The 14700-nt window shown below is 28.1% G+C and overlaps 1 protein-coding gene across 1 annotated transcript; it reads right to left on the reverse strand.

Annotated features, from left to right (window-relative positions):
* Window positions 1-311: 311 nt before the first annotated feature.
* Window positions 312-2182, reverse strand: LOC105676832 (fatty acid synthase-like). The gene is made up of 3 exons (XM_067359559.1): window positions 1976-2182; window positions 1043-1874; window positions 312-832 (listed from the first exon to the last, which is right to left on the reverse strand). The coding sequence occupies exons 1-3, from the start codon at window positions 2132-2134 to the stop codon at window positions 630-632; spliced, it is 1194 nt and encodes a 397-aa protein (XP_067215660.1). The 5' UTR covers window positions 2135-2182; the 3' UTR covers window positions 312-629.
* Between the last annotated feature and the right edge of the window lie 12518 nt (window positions 2183-14700).

Consider the following 14700-nt stretch of genomic DNA (forward strand, 5'->3'; position numbering starts at 1 on the left):
TATTTTTTTTTGTTCCAATAAAGCAAATATATATTACATACTTTGCATACCTTATTTACTACTTTTAATAAACGAAATGAGAAATGTAAAATTGTAATAAAGCATTTAAATGCCGCTATTTCATTTAAATTGTGACGGCAGATTCTGCTCGGTTTCTGCCGCCAATCTGCTGTAATAATTCCGAGCAAATTCTGCTCGGTTTCTGCTACTGATCTGCTGTCAAATTATGTCAGCAGGTTTTGTAACATTTCTGCTGTCATCAACTGATGTAACAGGTTTTGTATACAATCTGCAGTCACAATCTTACTGTTGACAAAAATTTGTAGCGGACGTTTGGGAATATCTTTTCTATAATTAAATAATTTTTAAACCACAGATTAAATTTTAAATAATAATAATAATAATTTGCCCACTCCTCCACATCAAAAGATTGCACCAGATTCCGTTCCCAGTAAAAAGTAAAATTAATAAACTAATAAAGTTTAATAAATTAATAAATTAATAAAGTTTAAGAATTATAAAATTCTTAAACTATTGTTTATAATATCACCATTCGTGATTCAGTTTCTTAATAACTAAGTTTTGTAAGATCCAGCTTATTCATATCAGTTGCTTCAGTTTATAATAATTCAGTTTATAATAGTATCTTGATTAACGTCTACATTAGATATTTTATTTAGTTTTGCAAATGTGAGGTTCCGTACTTCTTGTGCAGTCAACAAAATATTAAATTCTCGTTCTACAGTTTGTTTAATTTCTACAGCCATCATGGAATCCATTCTAAGTTCAGCCAAAGATATATTTTGACTTATTACTTTTATATTTTTGATATCTGCAATATAAATTTCATAGGAATATTATGACTTATCATATTATATGAAAAAAAATTTGATAACATATTGTACAGCAAGTATGTGTTCGTGTATACATTGGGGTGTGCAACAATGACTTTTGGGATGCTGCGATAAATAAATAATGCATGCAGAAGTTATAATGTTCTAAGCAGGCTATAACAGAAAAAAATCTATATGTTAATTCTTACTCATAATATTAGCAATGGTTTCCACCACATTGTATAATCCAGATAAACCCATTTCCTTCTCTCTTACAATCATGCTGCTTACGATCGGTCGGTTTTGAAGCAAAAATTTCTCGAGTTCTACAAAGCAAGAAGATATTTTTTGCCGCAGAGTACCGTGGAGAATTAACTCTTTATCGTCTTCCTGCATGTCAACGAGAAAACCTACATCATCTATAGCTCCCCATTGAATTGCCAATCCGGGCAATCCTTCCTCCACTCTTTTTTCGCACACTCTTTCCATGATCGAATTCGTCATTCCATAATTAGTTTGCCCAGCGTTCCCTCTTCCGCAAGAAAAAGAAGAAAACACTACAAAATGTCGAAGTTTTAAACAGATCTTTCTCGATAGTTTATCAAACGTTTGTGTCGTCCAGGCCTTTGGTATGAAAGATTCCGTAAAAGTTTCCATGGTTTGGTTCTTAAGAATGCAGTCTTTCATAACTATAGCAAGATTAAATATCGCATCTACTGGTCTTTGCTTTTCCGCCATTTGTAGAAAAGATTCACATTCTTTAGGATTAGCAAGATGTGCGTTTTTAACTATCTGCACGTTTACACCGTATGATTTCCACGATTCAACTTTCATTCGCTGATAGCCGTTTTTTATTCCAGTTCTTGAAGTTAGTATGATATTCTTAGCGCCTCTAAGTATGAGCCAGTCAGTTAACTCTAAACCAAATCCACCCAAGCCGCCTAGTATAATGTAAGTTCTATCGCTGAAGCAGTAATAACGACGGTATGCAACAACAGGTGAATCCAAAGATTTGCCATCTTCTTGTATATTTAAAATAATCTATAAACATATCATTGTATTAAAAATATAAAATTTATTACGTGTTACGCACAACTTTTTAATAATAATTTGAAAGATATGTTTAATTGTTGTAAACGTACCTTTCCCATGTGTTTTCCACTTGCCATGTATCTAAAAGCTGCTCCAATTTCCGACTTAGGAAAAACTGTCATCTGAATAGGTTTTATATTTCCACTTTTTAAACCTTCAGTCATTAATTTGGATAATCGAGATTTATTTTTATGATTACTGGTAAACATTGCATCTAACAGAATAGGATAAAAACTGATATTTTTTTGAAATAAAAACAAGCTTAAAAAATTGTTAGATAAAATATCGAACTTTCCAATTTCTAGAAAACGACCCCTTTTTGCCAAACAGCGAATAGACGCTATAAGTTTTTCTTCTGTCAATGAGTTTAATACAATGTCGACGCCGCGACCGTTTGTTTGTCGCATTATCATTTGTTCGAAATTTGTGTCTCGCGAATTTCCAATGTGTTCATCGGGAATAGCCGGAAACAATTTTCTGATAAATGTACGTTTTTCTGCAGTGCCCACAGTAGTATACACTTGACATCCTTCCTGAAGAGCGAGATGAATAGCCGACTGTCCAATACCGCCAGTACCGGAGTGAATAAGTACTTTATCACCTTTCTTCATTTTTCCAAAATGGTATAAAGCATAATAATTCGTGCTGTAAATACACGGCACTGTAGCCGCTTCCTCAAATGTCCATGTATCGGGTATATTCCAACATAAATCTTTATCTCTTACAACAACATTCGCTATGCACCTAAGAATGTAACAATATTTTTAATATTAAATTAATTAAATTATTGATTGAGCCAAAATAATGATCTCTTATAATAAATAAGGACAAAATAACAGCTTTACCTGTTTACTAGAACAAATTTGTGTATATTATAAGACAATAACACTAAATTTATTATTCACAAATTGTGTTCTATGATAAATTAAGCATATACAGAGTGTTTCAGATCAAACGCAGGTCCTTGAAGGGGTGGATAGATCTCGATAACGTGAGTAAAAAATGTCCGTACAAGAAAATTGTGGGGTCAATAGTTTTTGAATAAAATGCATTTGAAGTTAACCAATTACGGGGTTCGCATTTCGCGCCGTCAGGAGCGGCGCGGCATAAATCATTCTTGTTTGCAATACATTCTGCCACATAAATTATATATTGTTTAGAAATTATTATTAACACTATCATATTAGTAAACATTAAAATAAAACTCAATTGTTTTAAACAATCGCTTGTGTATAAGAAATAAATTCTTCAGTTACTAGAGAAACATTTTTATTGCTAATTTCACTATTACTCTCACTTATTAGTTGTTAGTAATTTATTTGACTATTTTAATGAAACCGTTTTAATATTAAGCTATCCAACCAATGTAAAAAAAATATTATACATAAATCAAAGCACAAAATCGTTAATGCTGAAATTATATGCTATCTTCTTGTTATTATTTATACGTACATTATTTAAAATGTTTAGAGAAATTAATTTTTTCAGATATCATCGAGCAATTGCAAATATCTTTCAAAGTCGATCTCTCAAATAAAAATTCTTATTTGTATAAAATTAAAATACATTGATGATTTAATTTCATACAAACAATAATCTCCATTTGAGAGATCGACTTTGAGAGATATTTGCAATTGCTAGATGATATTTGTTAAAATTCATTTCTTTAAAATTTTTCAATAATGTAATTAAGTACTTGAAATTTTAAAGGAATGAATTTTAACAAATATCATCGAGCAATTGCAAATATCTCTCAAAAATAAATACAAAAATAAATCAAAATAACTACATAAATAACTACATAAATCAAAGCACAAAATCGTTAATGCTGAAATTATTAATAGATTACTAATAGATTCTTCTAAGTGGGAAAATAAAATATATAAAAGTTTGAACCTTGTTCTTTTAAATTTAAAGCTTTAGTTAAAACTAAAAAGCAAAAAATTAGATGTTATGACGTTGGAGTACTCGGGAACAGTTTTTCTATACGAGTGCGTACCAATTCCAACAAATGCTTTTACAATGACAAAAAGCACCCTGATCGGCAAGAGACTCACAATAACAAAATGCACTACAATTTGAGAGAGACAAAAAGTATTCATAAAAGTACTCATAAAAAAACACTCGGATTAATAAGAAGCATAAAGAACAGCGTGCACGGAGAGGAAAGCATGTACTGGAAGTGGTGCGCGCTCATATAGAAAAACTGTTCCCGAAAAAAAATATTTTAAAATATTTTTGCCTATAGGTATGAGAATTTTTTAAATTATTACTTACCTTTTTTTTTACTTTTCCTTTTTATCCTTTCCTTCTCCTTTTTTCACTTTTTCACTCTTCTTTCACTTTTTTTAAAAAAATGCGTTTTTTGAACAGGAAATACGTCTGTACTTTTTACCTTTTTTTTACTTTTCCCTTTTATCCTTTCTTTCTCCTTTTTTCACTTTTTCGCTCTTCTTTCACTTTTTTTAAAAAAATTTTTAAAAATGCGTTTTTTGAACAGGGAACTAGAACATTATAAGCGCGCGCTTCGCGCGCGCCATTGAGCTTTTCATTATAATACCTGGTCTACAATAGAATCGTAATTAAGTTGCAAGTTATAAGAAATTGACCAATAATTTAAATTAATTGTAATATATTAATCAATTAATTAATATGTATTAATAACACGAATAATATGCAAAGAACAATGACGTGGTTCGAGGACTCTCTTAAGGATGATGCAATTGTTGTTATGTTGCTCATTAATTTCGCAATAAATCACTACAAGCCACGTTAAATCATACATACTGTATATTATACAGTTATATATTCTTATAATGTTCTTAATAATATTATATTATTGCATTGTAATTGCAGTGTTCTGTTCCAGACAGCACAAAATATTCGGAGAATATTCTAACAAGATTCTTTCATAAGTTGTAAGAATATTTGGAAAGAATATTCTATGTAATACTAAGAATGTTTTGGATGTTATTTGAATATTATTTGTTAAGTTCTTAGAATATTCCAATCAAGAATATTCTGAAGACTTAACAAATAAATATTATCATTATCATTATCATTATCATTATTATTATTATTATTGTTATATATTATTATATTGACATTTTATTTACTTGTGATAAATTGTCGTTTTCATGTTTCCTTTTTGTCGGGACTTTTACTCCTTTTAATAAATTCGGAAGAGTCATGTGCCCATCTATCTTCTGTATATCATTTACTGAATTTATTGTAAAGTATGCCGGTTCTATTGTAAAATTTATGTAAAAATATATTATTATATAAAATTATTAGCACCTTAACATAGATTAATATACATATATATATATATACCCAGACAGCACAAAATATTCGGAGAATATTCTAACAAGATTCTTCTATAAGTTCTAAGAATATTTGGAAAGAATATTCTATGTAATACTAAGAATGTTTTGGATGTTATTGGAATATTATTTGTTCTCAATTCATTAAGTTCTCAAAATATTCAATCAAGAATATTCTGTTTCATATAAAAAAAAGTTTCATATAAAAGTTGTTTGGTTTGAAGGGAAGAAAAAGATGGGAATATTAGTTTGATCTTGAGTAGAGGCGCCTCGAAGATTTGAAGGTCATCACAATTTTTTTAAATGGAATTATCCTTATTTTTTTATGCAAAAATGGATTCTTTGTAACATTCTGCATAAAAAGTTATAAGGGTTACATGGCCAAAAATTGCATCGTTTACGAGATATTTAATATCTAAGTGACATATTTTTATATAAAATATAAAATATTGTAAAATATTTATTTTTCGATACTCTTACCCTAATATTTTTATGCACAGAATAATGAGGCAAATCAATTGGTGCAAAAAATCCATGGTTTATAACAAACAGTATACATTGCAAGGTTGCACATTTTTGTTAAAAATAATCATGCGTTTTCTTTGCATCAGTTGATTCACCTCATTATTCTGTGCATAAAAGTATTAGAGTAAGATTGTTGAAAAATAAATATTTTACGAGTTATTTTATATTTTATATAAAATAAGTCACTTTTTTAGATATTAAATATCTCGTAAACGATATAATTTTTGACCATGTGACCCTTATAACTTTTTATGCAGAATATTACAAGAAATCCATTTGTATAAAAAAATTAGTTCTATTTAAAAAAATAATGATGACCTTTAAATCTCCGAGGCGCCTTTGCTCAAGGTCAAACTAATATTTCTATCTTTTTCTTCCCTTCAAACCAAACAACTTTTACATGAAGCATTTATTTCTATCTCGAAAATTGTGGATGTTATTTAAGGTGTGCGAGTTGCGTGTATCACCCTGTATATATATACATATATATATATATATATATATATATATATATATATATATATATATATATATAACTTTTAGAACTCGGGCATATATAGAAAAACTTAAGCAATAAAACAAAAACGAAATTTAATATAATGAAGATAATTTAATAAGAAAAAGAAAAGACAATAAGATAAAGAGATAAGATATTAAAAATTATTTAATGAAGTTTAAAGATTGAAATTTGGCTAATCAAAATAAAAGAAGTTATAATTTCTTTGTTTCCTGATTAGTCAAATTTTAATCTTCAGCCTTCAATCTTTATCTTCAATGCATAGTAATATATAATCTTATTTAAAAAAAATTAATAACTTTCATATGACTTCTACGTCCATTTACAGGAAAAAACTAATAACATAAGAATGCTCCTCCGCTAGAAATCATTCAACTCTATTTGAATCATTTTTCGCTACGCATAATAATAATGACGTAAACTGAGTAGTATCTGGTGTAAACCACCCTGTATATTATATATTATACATAGAAACACATTAATTTATATAAATAATCAATGGCAAATAATAGTTGCACGCGGATGGATTTGCGAATGTTAAGAAATTTAATTTATGTGTACTAAGCACAATACTCTTAATGGAAATGTATCTCAAAAATAAGATCAATTAATTTTAATACTTGGTAAAACATCAAGAAATATTGTGCTTAGTGAACATAAATTAAATTAAATTTCTTAACATTCGCAAATCCATCCGTGCGTGGTTCTTATTTGGCATTGATTATTTATATTTGTATTTAATACAGAGAACCTTAAATCTTTATACATTAATTTATATAACATTATATACCTGTATTGCTCATCATTCCTGTTACTTTAATTTTGTCTCCATTTTTAATATCTAACTCATAGAATTTGTCCTCGTCGAAATTTACTACGTGTACTTCAATTTTATATATCCCATCAGTTATCGCTCCACAACCAATAAGCTTATTTAGCTTATTGTTATGAATGCTTTTTATATTAGTTCTTACAAATCCTTCAGTTACTGTAAAAATTATATATAATATATAAATAATATTTTATAATAAAAAATAGGTATAACAGTATGTGTGATTTAACGTAGACTATAGTGATTTATTGCGAAATTAATGGGTTTAGAAGAAAAATGTTCAGATAAAAATTGTATGGTTACAAGGGGGACGTGTGATATAATGAAATTCATTCAATTGTGTGTATGTGGCGCCATTTTTTAGATATCTTTGATTAGACCGTTTTTTAAATGGAACTACCATAATTTTTTTATGTAAGTAGATTTCTTGTAGCATTCTGCATAAAAAATTATAAGGGTATATGGCCAAAAATTGCATTGTTTACGAGATATTTAATATCTAAATCTGATATATCTTGACATAAAATATAAGATACTTCATAAAATATTTATTTTTCGATAATTTTACCCTAATACTTTTGTGCATAGAATAATGAGACGAATCAATTGGTGTAAAGAAAACACATGATTGCTTTTAACAAAAAATATGCAATTTGCAATGTACTTTTTGTTATAAACAACCATGCGTTTTCTTTGCACCAGTTGATTTGTCTCATTATTCTGTATATAAAAGTATTAGGGTAAGATTATCGAAAAATAAATATTTTACGAGGTATCTTATATTTTATGTCAAAATATGTCAGATTTAGATATTAAATATTTCGTAAACAATGCAATTTTTGGTTATGTTATAATTTTTTATGCAGAATGTTATAAGAAATCTACTTAGATAGAAAAATTAGGGTAGTTCCGTTTTAAAAAATGGTCTAATCAAAGATATCTAGAAAATGGCGCCATCTACAATTGAATAAATTTCATTATATCCTCCTCATAACCATACAACTTTTGTCTGAACATTAAAGATACTATTGATTTGACCTTGGGTTACATTGTTAAGGTCACATAAAAATCATCGCCATTGTTTTAAATAGAACTACTACCATAATTGTTTTATGTAAAGATTTCTTGTAACATTCTGTATACAAAGTTTTAAGGGTAACATGACCAAAAATTGTATCTTTTACAAGATATTTAATTAACAATTATATAAATTTGACATAAAATATAAAATATCTCGTAAAATATTTACTTTTCGATAATCTTACCCTAATACTTTTATGCACAGAATAATAAGACGAATCAATTGATATAGAGAAAACGTATGGTTTTAACAAAAAATGTATAACTTACAATGTACTTTTTGTTATAATATATAAAACGCATTCATAACGCGAAACATGCGCTTTCTATACACCAACCAAATGATTCGTCTCATTATTCTGTGCATAAAAGTATTAGGACAAGATTATCAAAAAGTAAATTATTTTACGAAATATTGTATATTTTATGTCAAAATACATCAAACTTAATTAATTAACAAATATCTCGTAAATGGATACAATTTTTGGTCATGTTATCCTTATAACTTGTAGAAATTACTACAATGTTATAAAGATATTTTTTAGTTATAAGGATTATTAACTTTGTAGAATATTATAAGGGATCCATTTTCCTAAAATAATTAAGGTAGTTCCGTTTAAAAAATGGCGATGACCTTCATATGACCTTAAAAAATTGATTTTTTTTGAAAAGTAATTTTATCAATACTTGCGTCTCTTCGGACCATACAATTTTTACTTAAAACATTTTCCCCTATCTTTCATATTGTCCAAAATATTGGGCTCGTTACGTTTGAAATTGTTCACCCTATATATGTATATACTATATATTATATGTAATGTAATTATATATATGATAAGAATAACGATATATAAAAATGTAATAATATACAATAAATTATTTTCTTACAGGCTCAAGCAAACATTGAAGCAAAGAAAATTTCACAATAAAGTGAAGAAAAATATGTAATATGAAGTGTTTAATTCAATTCTTTAATTTAATTCTTCTTAATTTAATTCTTCTTAATTTAATTAATAATTATTAATATTTAATTATTAATATATTTGTAATGTTTTAAATAATTATTGGTGTATGTTATTACCTTATTAATAAATTAAGTAAAACATTTAATTAATATCTTCAAATTTAATTATCTTTCTAATATCTAATATATATAAACATATTTAAAAAATTTTTGAAAATAAATATAATTTGAGTTTAGATCAATTTCTATATATGTATAATAAAATATTTTTGGACAGAAAAACTCTATATTTTAAACAATTTTATATTAAAAATAAATTTAATGAATAATTTAATTAAATATATATACACTTATTATTTGGATAAATTAGTATGTTATATTTTACCCGTATTATATATATATATATATATCTTATTCTTTTTATAATACATTTATTATTTAAATAAAATAAAAATCAATATTTTGCTCAAATTAAAATAAATGTAAATATATATAATAATATATAATATATATATAAATTATATATAAGTAGGTTATCATAAAATCTTCCTATTTCTCTCTCTCTCTCTCTCTTTCTCTTCTTTTTCTTCTTTAAATTTAGTTTTTAAATTTTATAAACGTTGTACATTAGATCTAACGGTGTCTTTAAAAACTTAATAAAAATTCGTGGGAGAGTTTGAGAATCAACATGAGTAAGATAAATTAAAGTCTGGAAAAAGTAAGAATATTAAATTTTTCTTTTATTTATTTTAATGTGTTGTTGTACATCAAGAAATAACAAAAACAAAGCACATCATAAAAATTAAGTGCTTAATTAGTATGCAGTATGAAGATTTCTTTGATTGCAATAATATCAAGATATGAAAAAACCAGCTTTTGTGACATATAGAAATGGGTTATATAAAGAAAGATAAGTACATTATTATATATCCGTGATTGATTAATATATTACAATTAATTTAAATTATTGGTCAATTTCTTATGACTTGCAACTTAATTACGATTCTATTGTAGAAAAAGTTATATAGTTATATAGTAAATTGGTGGTAAGATATTACGCGAGAGAGAACATGATCAACGTGGTTTTCATTCTGATAATAATACGAAACTACAAACTTTTGCCAATTTTTTTCGTATATGTAGAATTGTTTATTAATTTTTTTATCATAATAATTTGTTTATTGTAAAAGCTCAACAGACATACAATTTAGATATTTTCTAACAAATTAATAAAATACTTTGTTTGCAAATGCAGTTTATCATCATACTAAAAAAGTATTATCTAATATTTAATTTGAATTGACAATTTACATAATATTAAAAAATTTTATTTAAAAATTAAAAATAAAAAAAAAAAAAAAGATAAAAAAAATAAAGATGTCTCTAATATATTATTCAAAACATCCAATAGAATATACATCAAATAACATTCATAAAATAACGCTACACAAGCCAACGTTGTAGTTGCATAAATAAATTAGGCCGGTATTCATAGTCAGATCATATATTTAAGGGTCTGGTTCTTTCTTAATATTCCTTCTTCATTTTCTTCACGCTCTCTTACTTTTTTCTCTCTTTCCCTCTCTTTTTCACTTATACTCACTCTCTCTCTCTCTCTTTCCTTTTTTTCTTCTCGTCTTCTATCCTGATGGAATACAAAATGTATTAATATACGTATTAATCAATCAATTAATTGTAATATATTAATCAATTAATTAATATGTATTAATCAATCACGGATATATAATAATGTACTTATTTTTCTTTATAACCCATAAATATTTCTATATGTTACAAAAGCTGGTTTTTTCATATCTTGATATTATTGCAATCAAAGAAATCTTCATACTGCATACTAATTAAACACTTAATTTTTATGATGTGCTTTGTATCTCTTTGTATTTCTTGATGTACAACAAACACTTAAAAGTTAAACTATCTAAACGATAAAATAACCGTACTTCCCGAGTCAAACTGTTAAACTGTCAAAATAAGTGCAATAACAGTTACGCAGATACGTGAAATCAGTATAAAAAGAGAGCCAATCGGCATCGCGGAAAAGAGGCAACAATACTTTCGAGATATGCGAGAATCGATGTCATGCACTTTTTCAGATAGGATACGTCTGTACAATTTGACAGCTTGAGGAAATGTAAACAATTGTCATAGAAACATTTATAAATTTCTAATCAATAAATTGCTAATCAATATTGCCTTGACAACCATTTAAATATAAACTGTCAAAATATATTTTTTGCACATGACATTGAGATAACCAATCAGCGTCGCGATAAAACTGCAACAATATTATATTTTTTTACATTACTAATCGCCTTCTTCTTACTGAGAAAGATTACATTACTTTAGTTTAATACATATTGTATTAATTTATTAAATTGATCAGATTTCTTCGAATTTTTCATAAGAATGAATGTACAATATCCAAAGGAGAATTTTGGGATCAACTCAATATATTGGTTGGTGAAAAAGTCTTTTCGTTTTTTAGCGTTATGAGTAAAACAACAATTTCTCAATGATAACGAATTTATTAATCAGTGTTCGGTCGCCAACAAAGTTTAACATTGTCGGTTGCATGTAAATTTTTATATGCAATCTTTGATAATGGTAATGACCAGTTATCTTTCATTCACGAGTGGATCGAGTAGCTTGCGGTGAAAGGGGATGGTTCATTTGCATGGACTATTTCATATGTTATATTTCGTCTGTCCTTGTTGATCGTTGCCTTAGCAACCGATTGATATAAAATCTCTTCTCTTAGCAACCGTTGTTGTCGTTTACAGTTTATTTTCAATGAGTAAACATGTATAATTTTACTTTGTAAAAGTATTGTGAAAGTAATAAATGTTTTGTGTTTTGTGTTAATTCAAAATGTTTACGTCTCGCAATTGTGCCTGTCGAAAACAATCATAACATTGTGGTTGATTTCTAACTGGATATTTTGGAAACGGCGAAATTCTCAAACAATTAGTAATATAATTTCCGTCATTTCTTATAACATTTTTACTGCAAGCGAAACAACCGGCACTGATGAATCGGAAAGGAATAGTGTTCCATCAGGATAATGCGCGTGTTGCAATGCAAACCGTCCAGAAATTAAATGAGTTTGGCTGGGAAATCCTTACTAATCCTCCCCATACTCTCCCGAAATTACCCCATCAGACTACCATCTATTCCAATCTTTGCAATATTATTTGGGTGGGAAAAATTTGAATAATTTCCAAGATATCAAAATGTGTCTCAATGGATTTTTTTATGGCAAATTAACAGAATTTTATAAAAGTGGCATTGAAAAATTATTAGATAGATATCCAGTATCCAGTATCCGTTATTGTCTATAACTTGTTGCAATCTTCTTGGCATTGAGTTGATTAAATTTTGCGTGTAATCTTGTCGCTGCGATAATTGCTGCCACACTTGATGCACATTGTTCCGTAAGGCTTCTTTTGTTCGGAGTTCACCAACTCTCATGCTTGCACCAATCTTGCACCAATTTTGATGTATGGACGGCACTATTGTCTTGCACTACTTTTATAACTGGATATTGTTCTTCCGGAAATATTCTTCTAATGCCAGGTTTTAATATTTCTTGAAGAATTTCCACGTATTCTTCGGCATCCATTCTTGAAGATATCTCTTGTAGATTTAACAATCCACTTGAAGTCATACTTCCCCAGAATCCTAATGTGATTTTGCCGCTATTTCTTGATGGGATAACATACTTGGGATTTAAACGCGATCCATTTGGTCGCCATACTCTACGTCGTCCATCTTCTGAGGATGAAAGTACTTTTTCGTCCATCCAAATGACGGCATTTCATTCCTCTTGAGGTATATTCAAATATTCTCTTGCGAATTGTACTCTTTCCATCCTATGTTGTGGCTTGAGCTCTATTTTCTTTGCTGCAGGATGTGAGTATATACCTGCAGCACGTAGACGGCGTCTAACGGTTTCTGTAGAAATATCTAATTCCCTGTTCCTTAAAACGTATGCGACTGGATTCAAAGGATTTTTGTCTACAGCTCTTATTATTTCCTCATTCTGTTCTGGTGTAGTTTTATGTGGAACACAATTATTTTTTCTATGATCTTCAAGATTCTCCATTTCTCCTTCTTCATATTTTTTAACCAATAATGCAACAGTTTGACGAATGCATCCAACAATTCTTGCAATTTCTGATTTTTTACGTCCTGTTTGGTGCAATCCCACTATTCTGCCTCTGTCTGCCGGTGATAAATTGGAGAATATATTATTACGATTCATTTTCTTTTAATTTTTCCTGTGCCTCCATTTCAGTGTAAGCAGGTGTTATTTATTATAATATTACGTTACCATGACAATTTATATAATCTGTGCAAAATGTTTCGTACTTAATTGCGTGTATTACTATGTATTATTTTTTTATAAATTTTTTCTTAACTGGCTGTAAATATAATTTATTATAAAATAATATATATATAACACCCAAAATAAAAATATATAACACTCAAAATTTTTATCCAATTGGATGACCTGATTGCGGCCGTCCTAGGCATCGGAAGTAAAGAAACCAAATTTTTTTATTTTTTAAGAATATGTTAATATCATTTTTTATTAAAAAGTTGATATAGGTATAAACTCGTACTCAAGATTCATCTACAGTGCATAAAAGTGTGGCCAGTGGCTTAATTAGGCTTATCAGTTTAATACAATAATCTGATACAATCCTTATAGGAGATTCAGAATATTAAACTGATTTTTGAAATTGAAAATGCGCCGTGAGTTGGCCCGCAGTGATTTCAGAATTTGGTCTAATAAATTTATTAAAACAAGTATTTTTTTTTGTTTCAATAAAGCAAATATATATTACATACTTTGCATACCTTGCATACCTTATTTACTACTTTTAATAAATGAGAAATGTAAAATTGTAATAAAGCATTTAAATGCCGCTGTTACGTCCTGTACGGACCTTTCCTTTGCACAAGTTTCTCACGACCAGTCGGGAAAATTCAAAGAAACGTTCCGAGAATATTATTTTAATGATTTAAGATCCCGAATGTACCATAATAATCTTTTAGGCCTTCAATCAAAAATTTATCGAGATAAGACACGCGACCGCGATAGTAGACTTTGAATTTTCGCCGACAGAAAAGCCGACGGAACAATATACATGTTATTCGAGCAATCCATCTATTAATCTTCAAACAACCTTTTTTATCTTATTTTTATTAACAACCCCTCGGAAGGAATGTCTCCCTTCCAAAACCCAAAATTTCGAGTATAAAAGGGAAGACACCCACCCGTGAAGGCAGCAGTTAAGCAGTTAATATAGTTCTCTCAACATCTCTGAATCCAGCTCAATCGAATCTTAGTTCATACCTTAAAATATTAGAAAAACCGATTGTATCTCAAAGTGCTTGTATATCAATAATTATAGTAAACGTGTTTGTTAAACAATATTTTGACTAAAACCATTTCTCACACATTCAACCTACCCCTGCCTTATTCCTAATTGTTTCTTCAGATCAGCACT

This window comes from Linepithema humile, chromosome 7 (genome assembly GCF_040581485.1).
Source record: "Linepithema humile isolate Giens D197 chromosome 7, Lhum_UNIL_v1.0, whole genome shotgun sequence".
NCBI lineage: Eukaryota > Metazoa > Arthropoda > Insecta > Hymenoptera > Formicidae > Linepithema > Linepithema humile.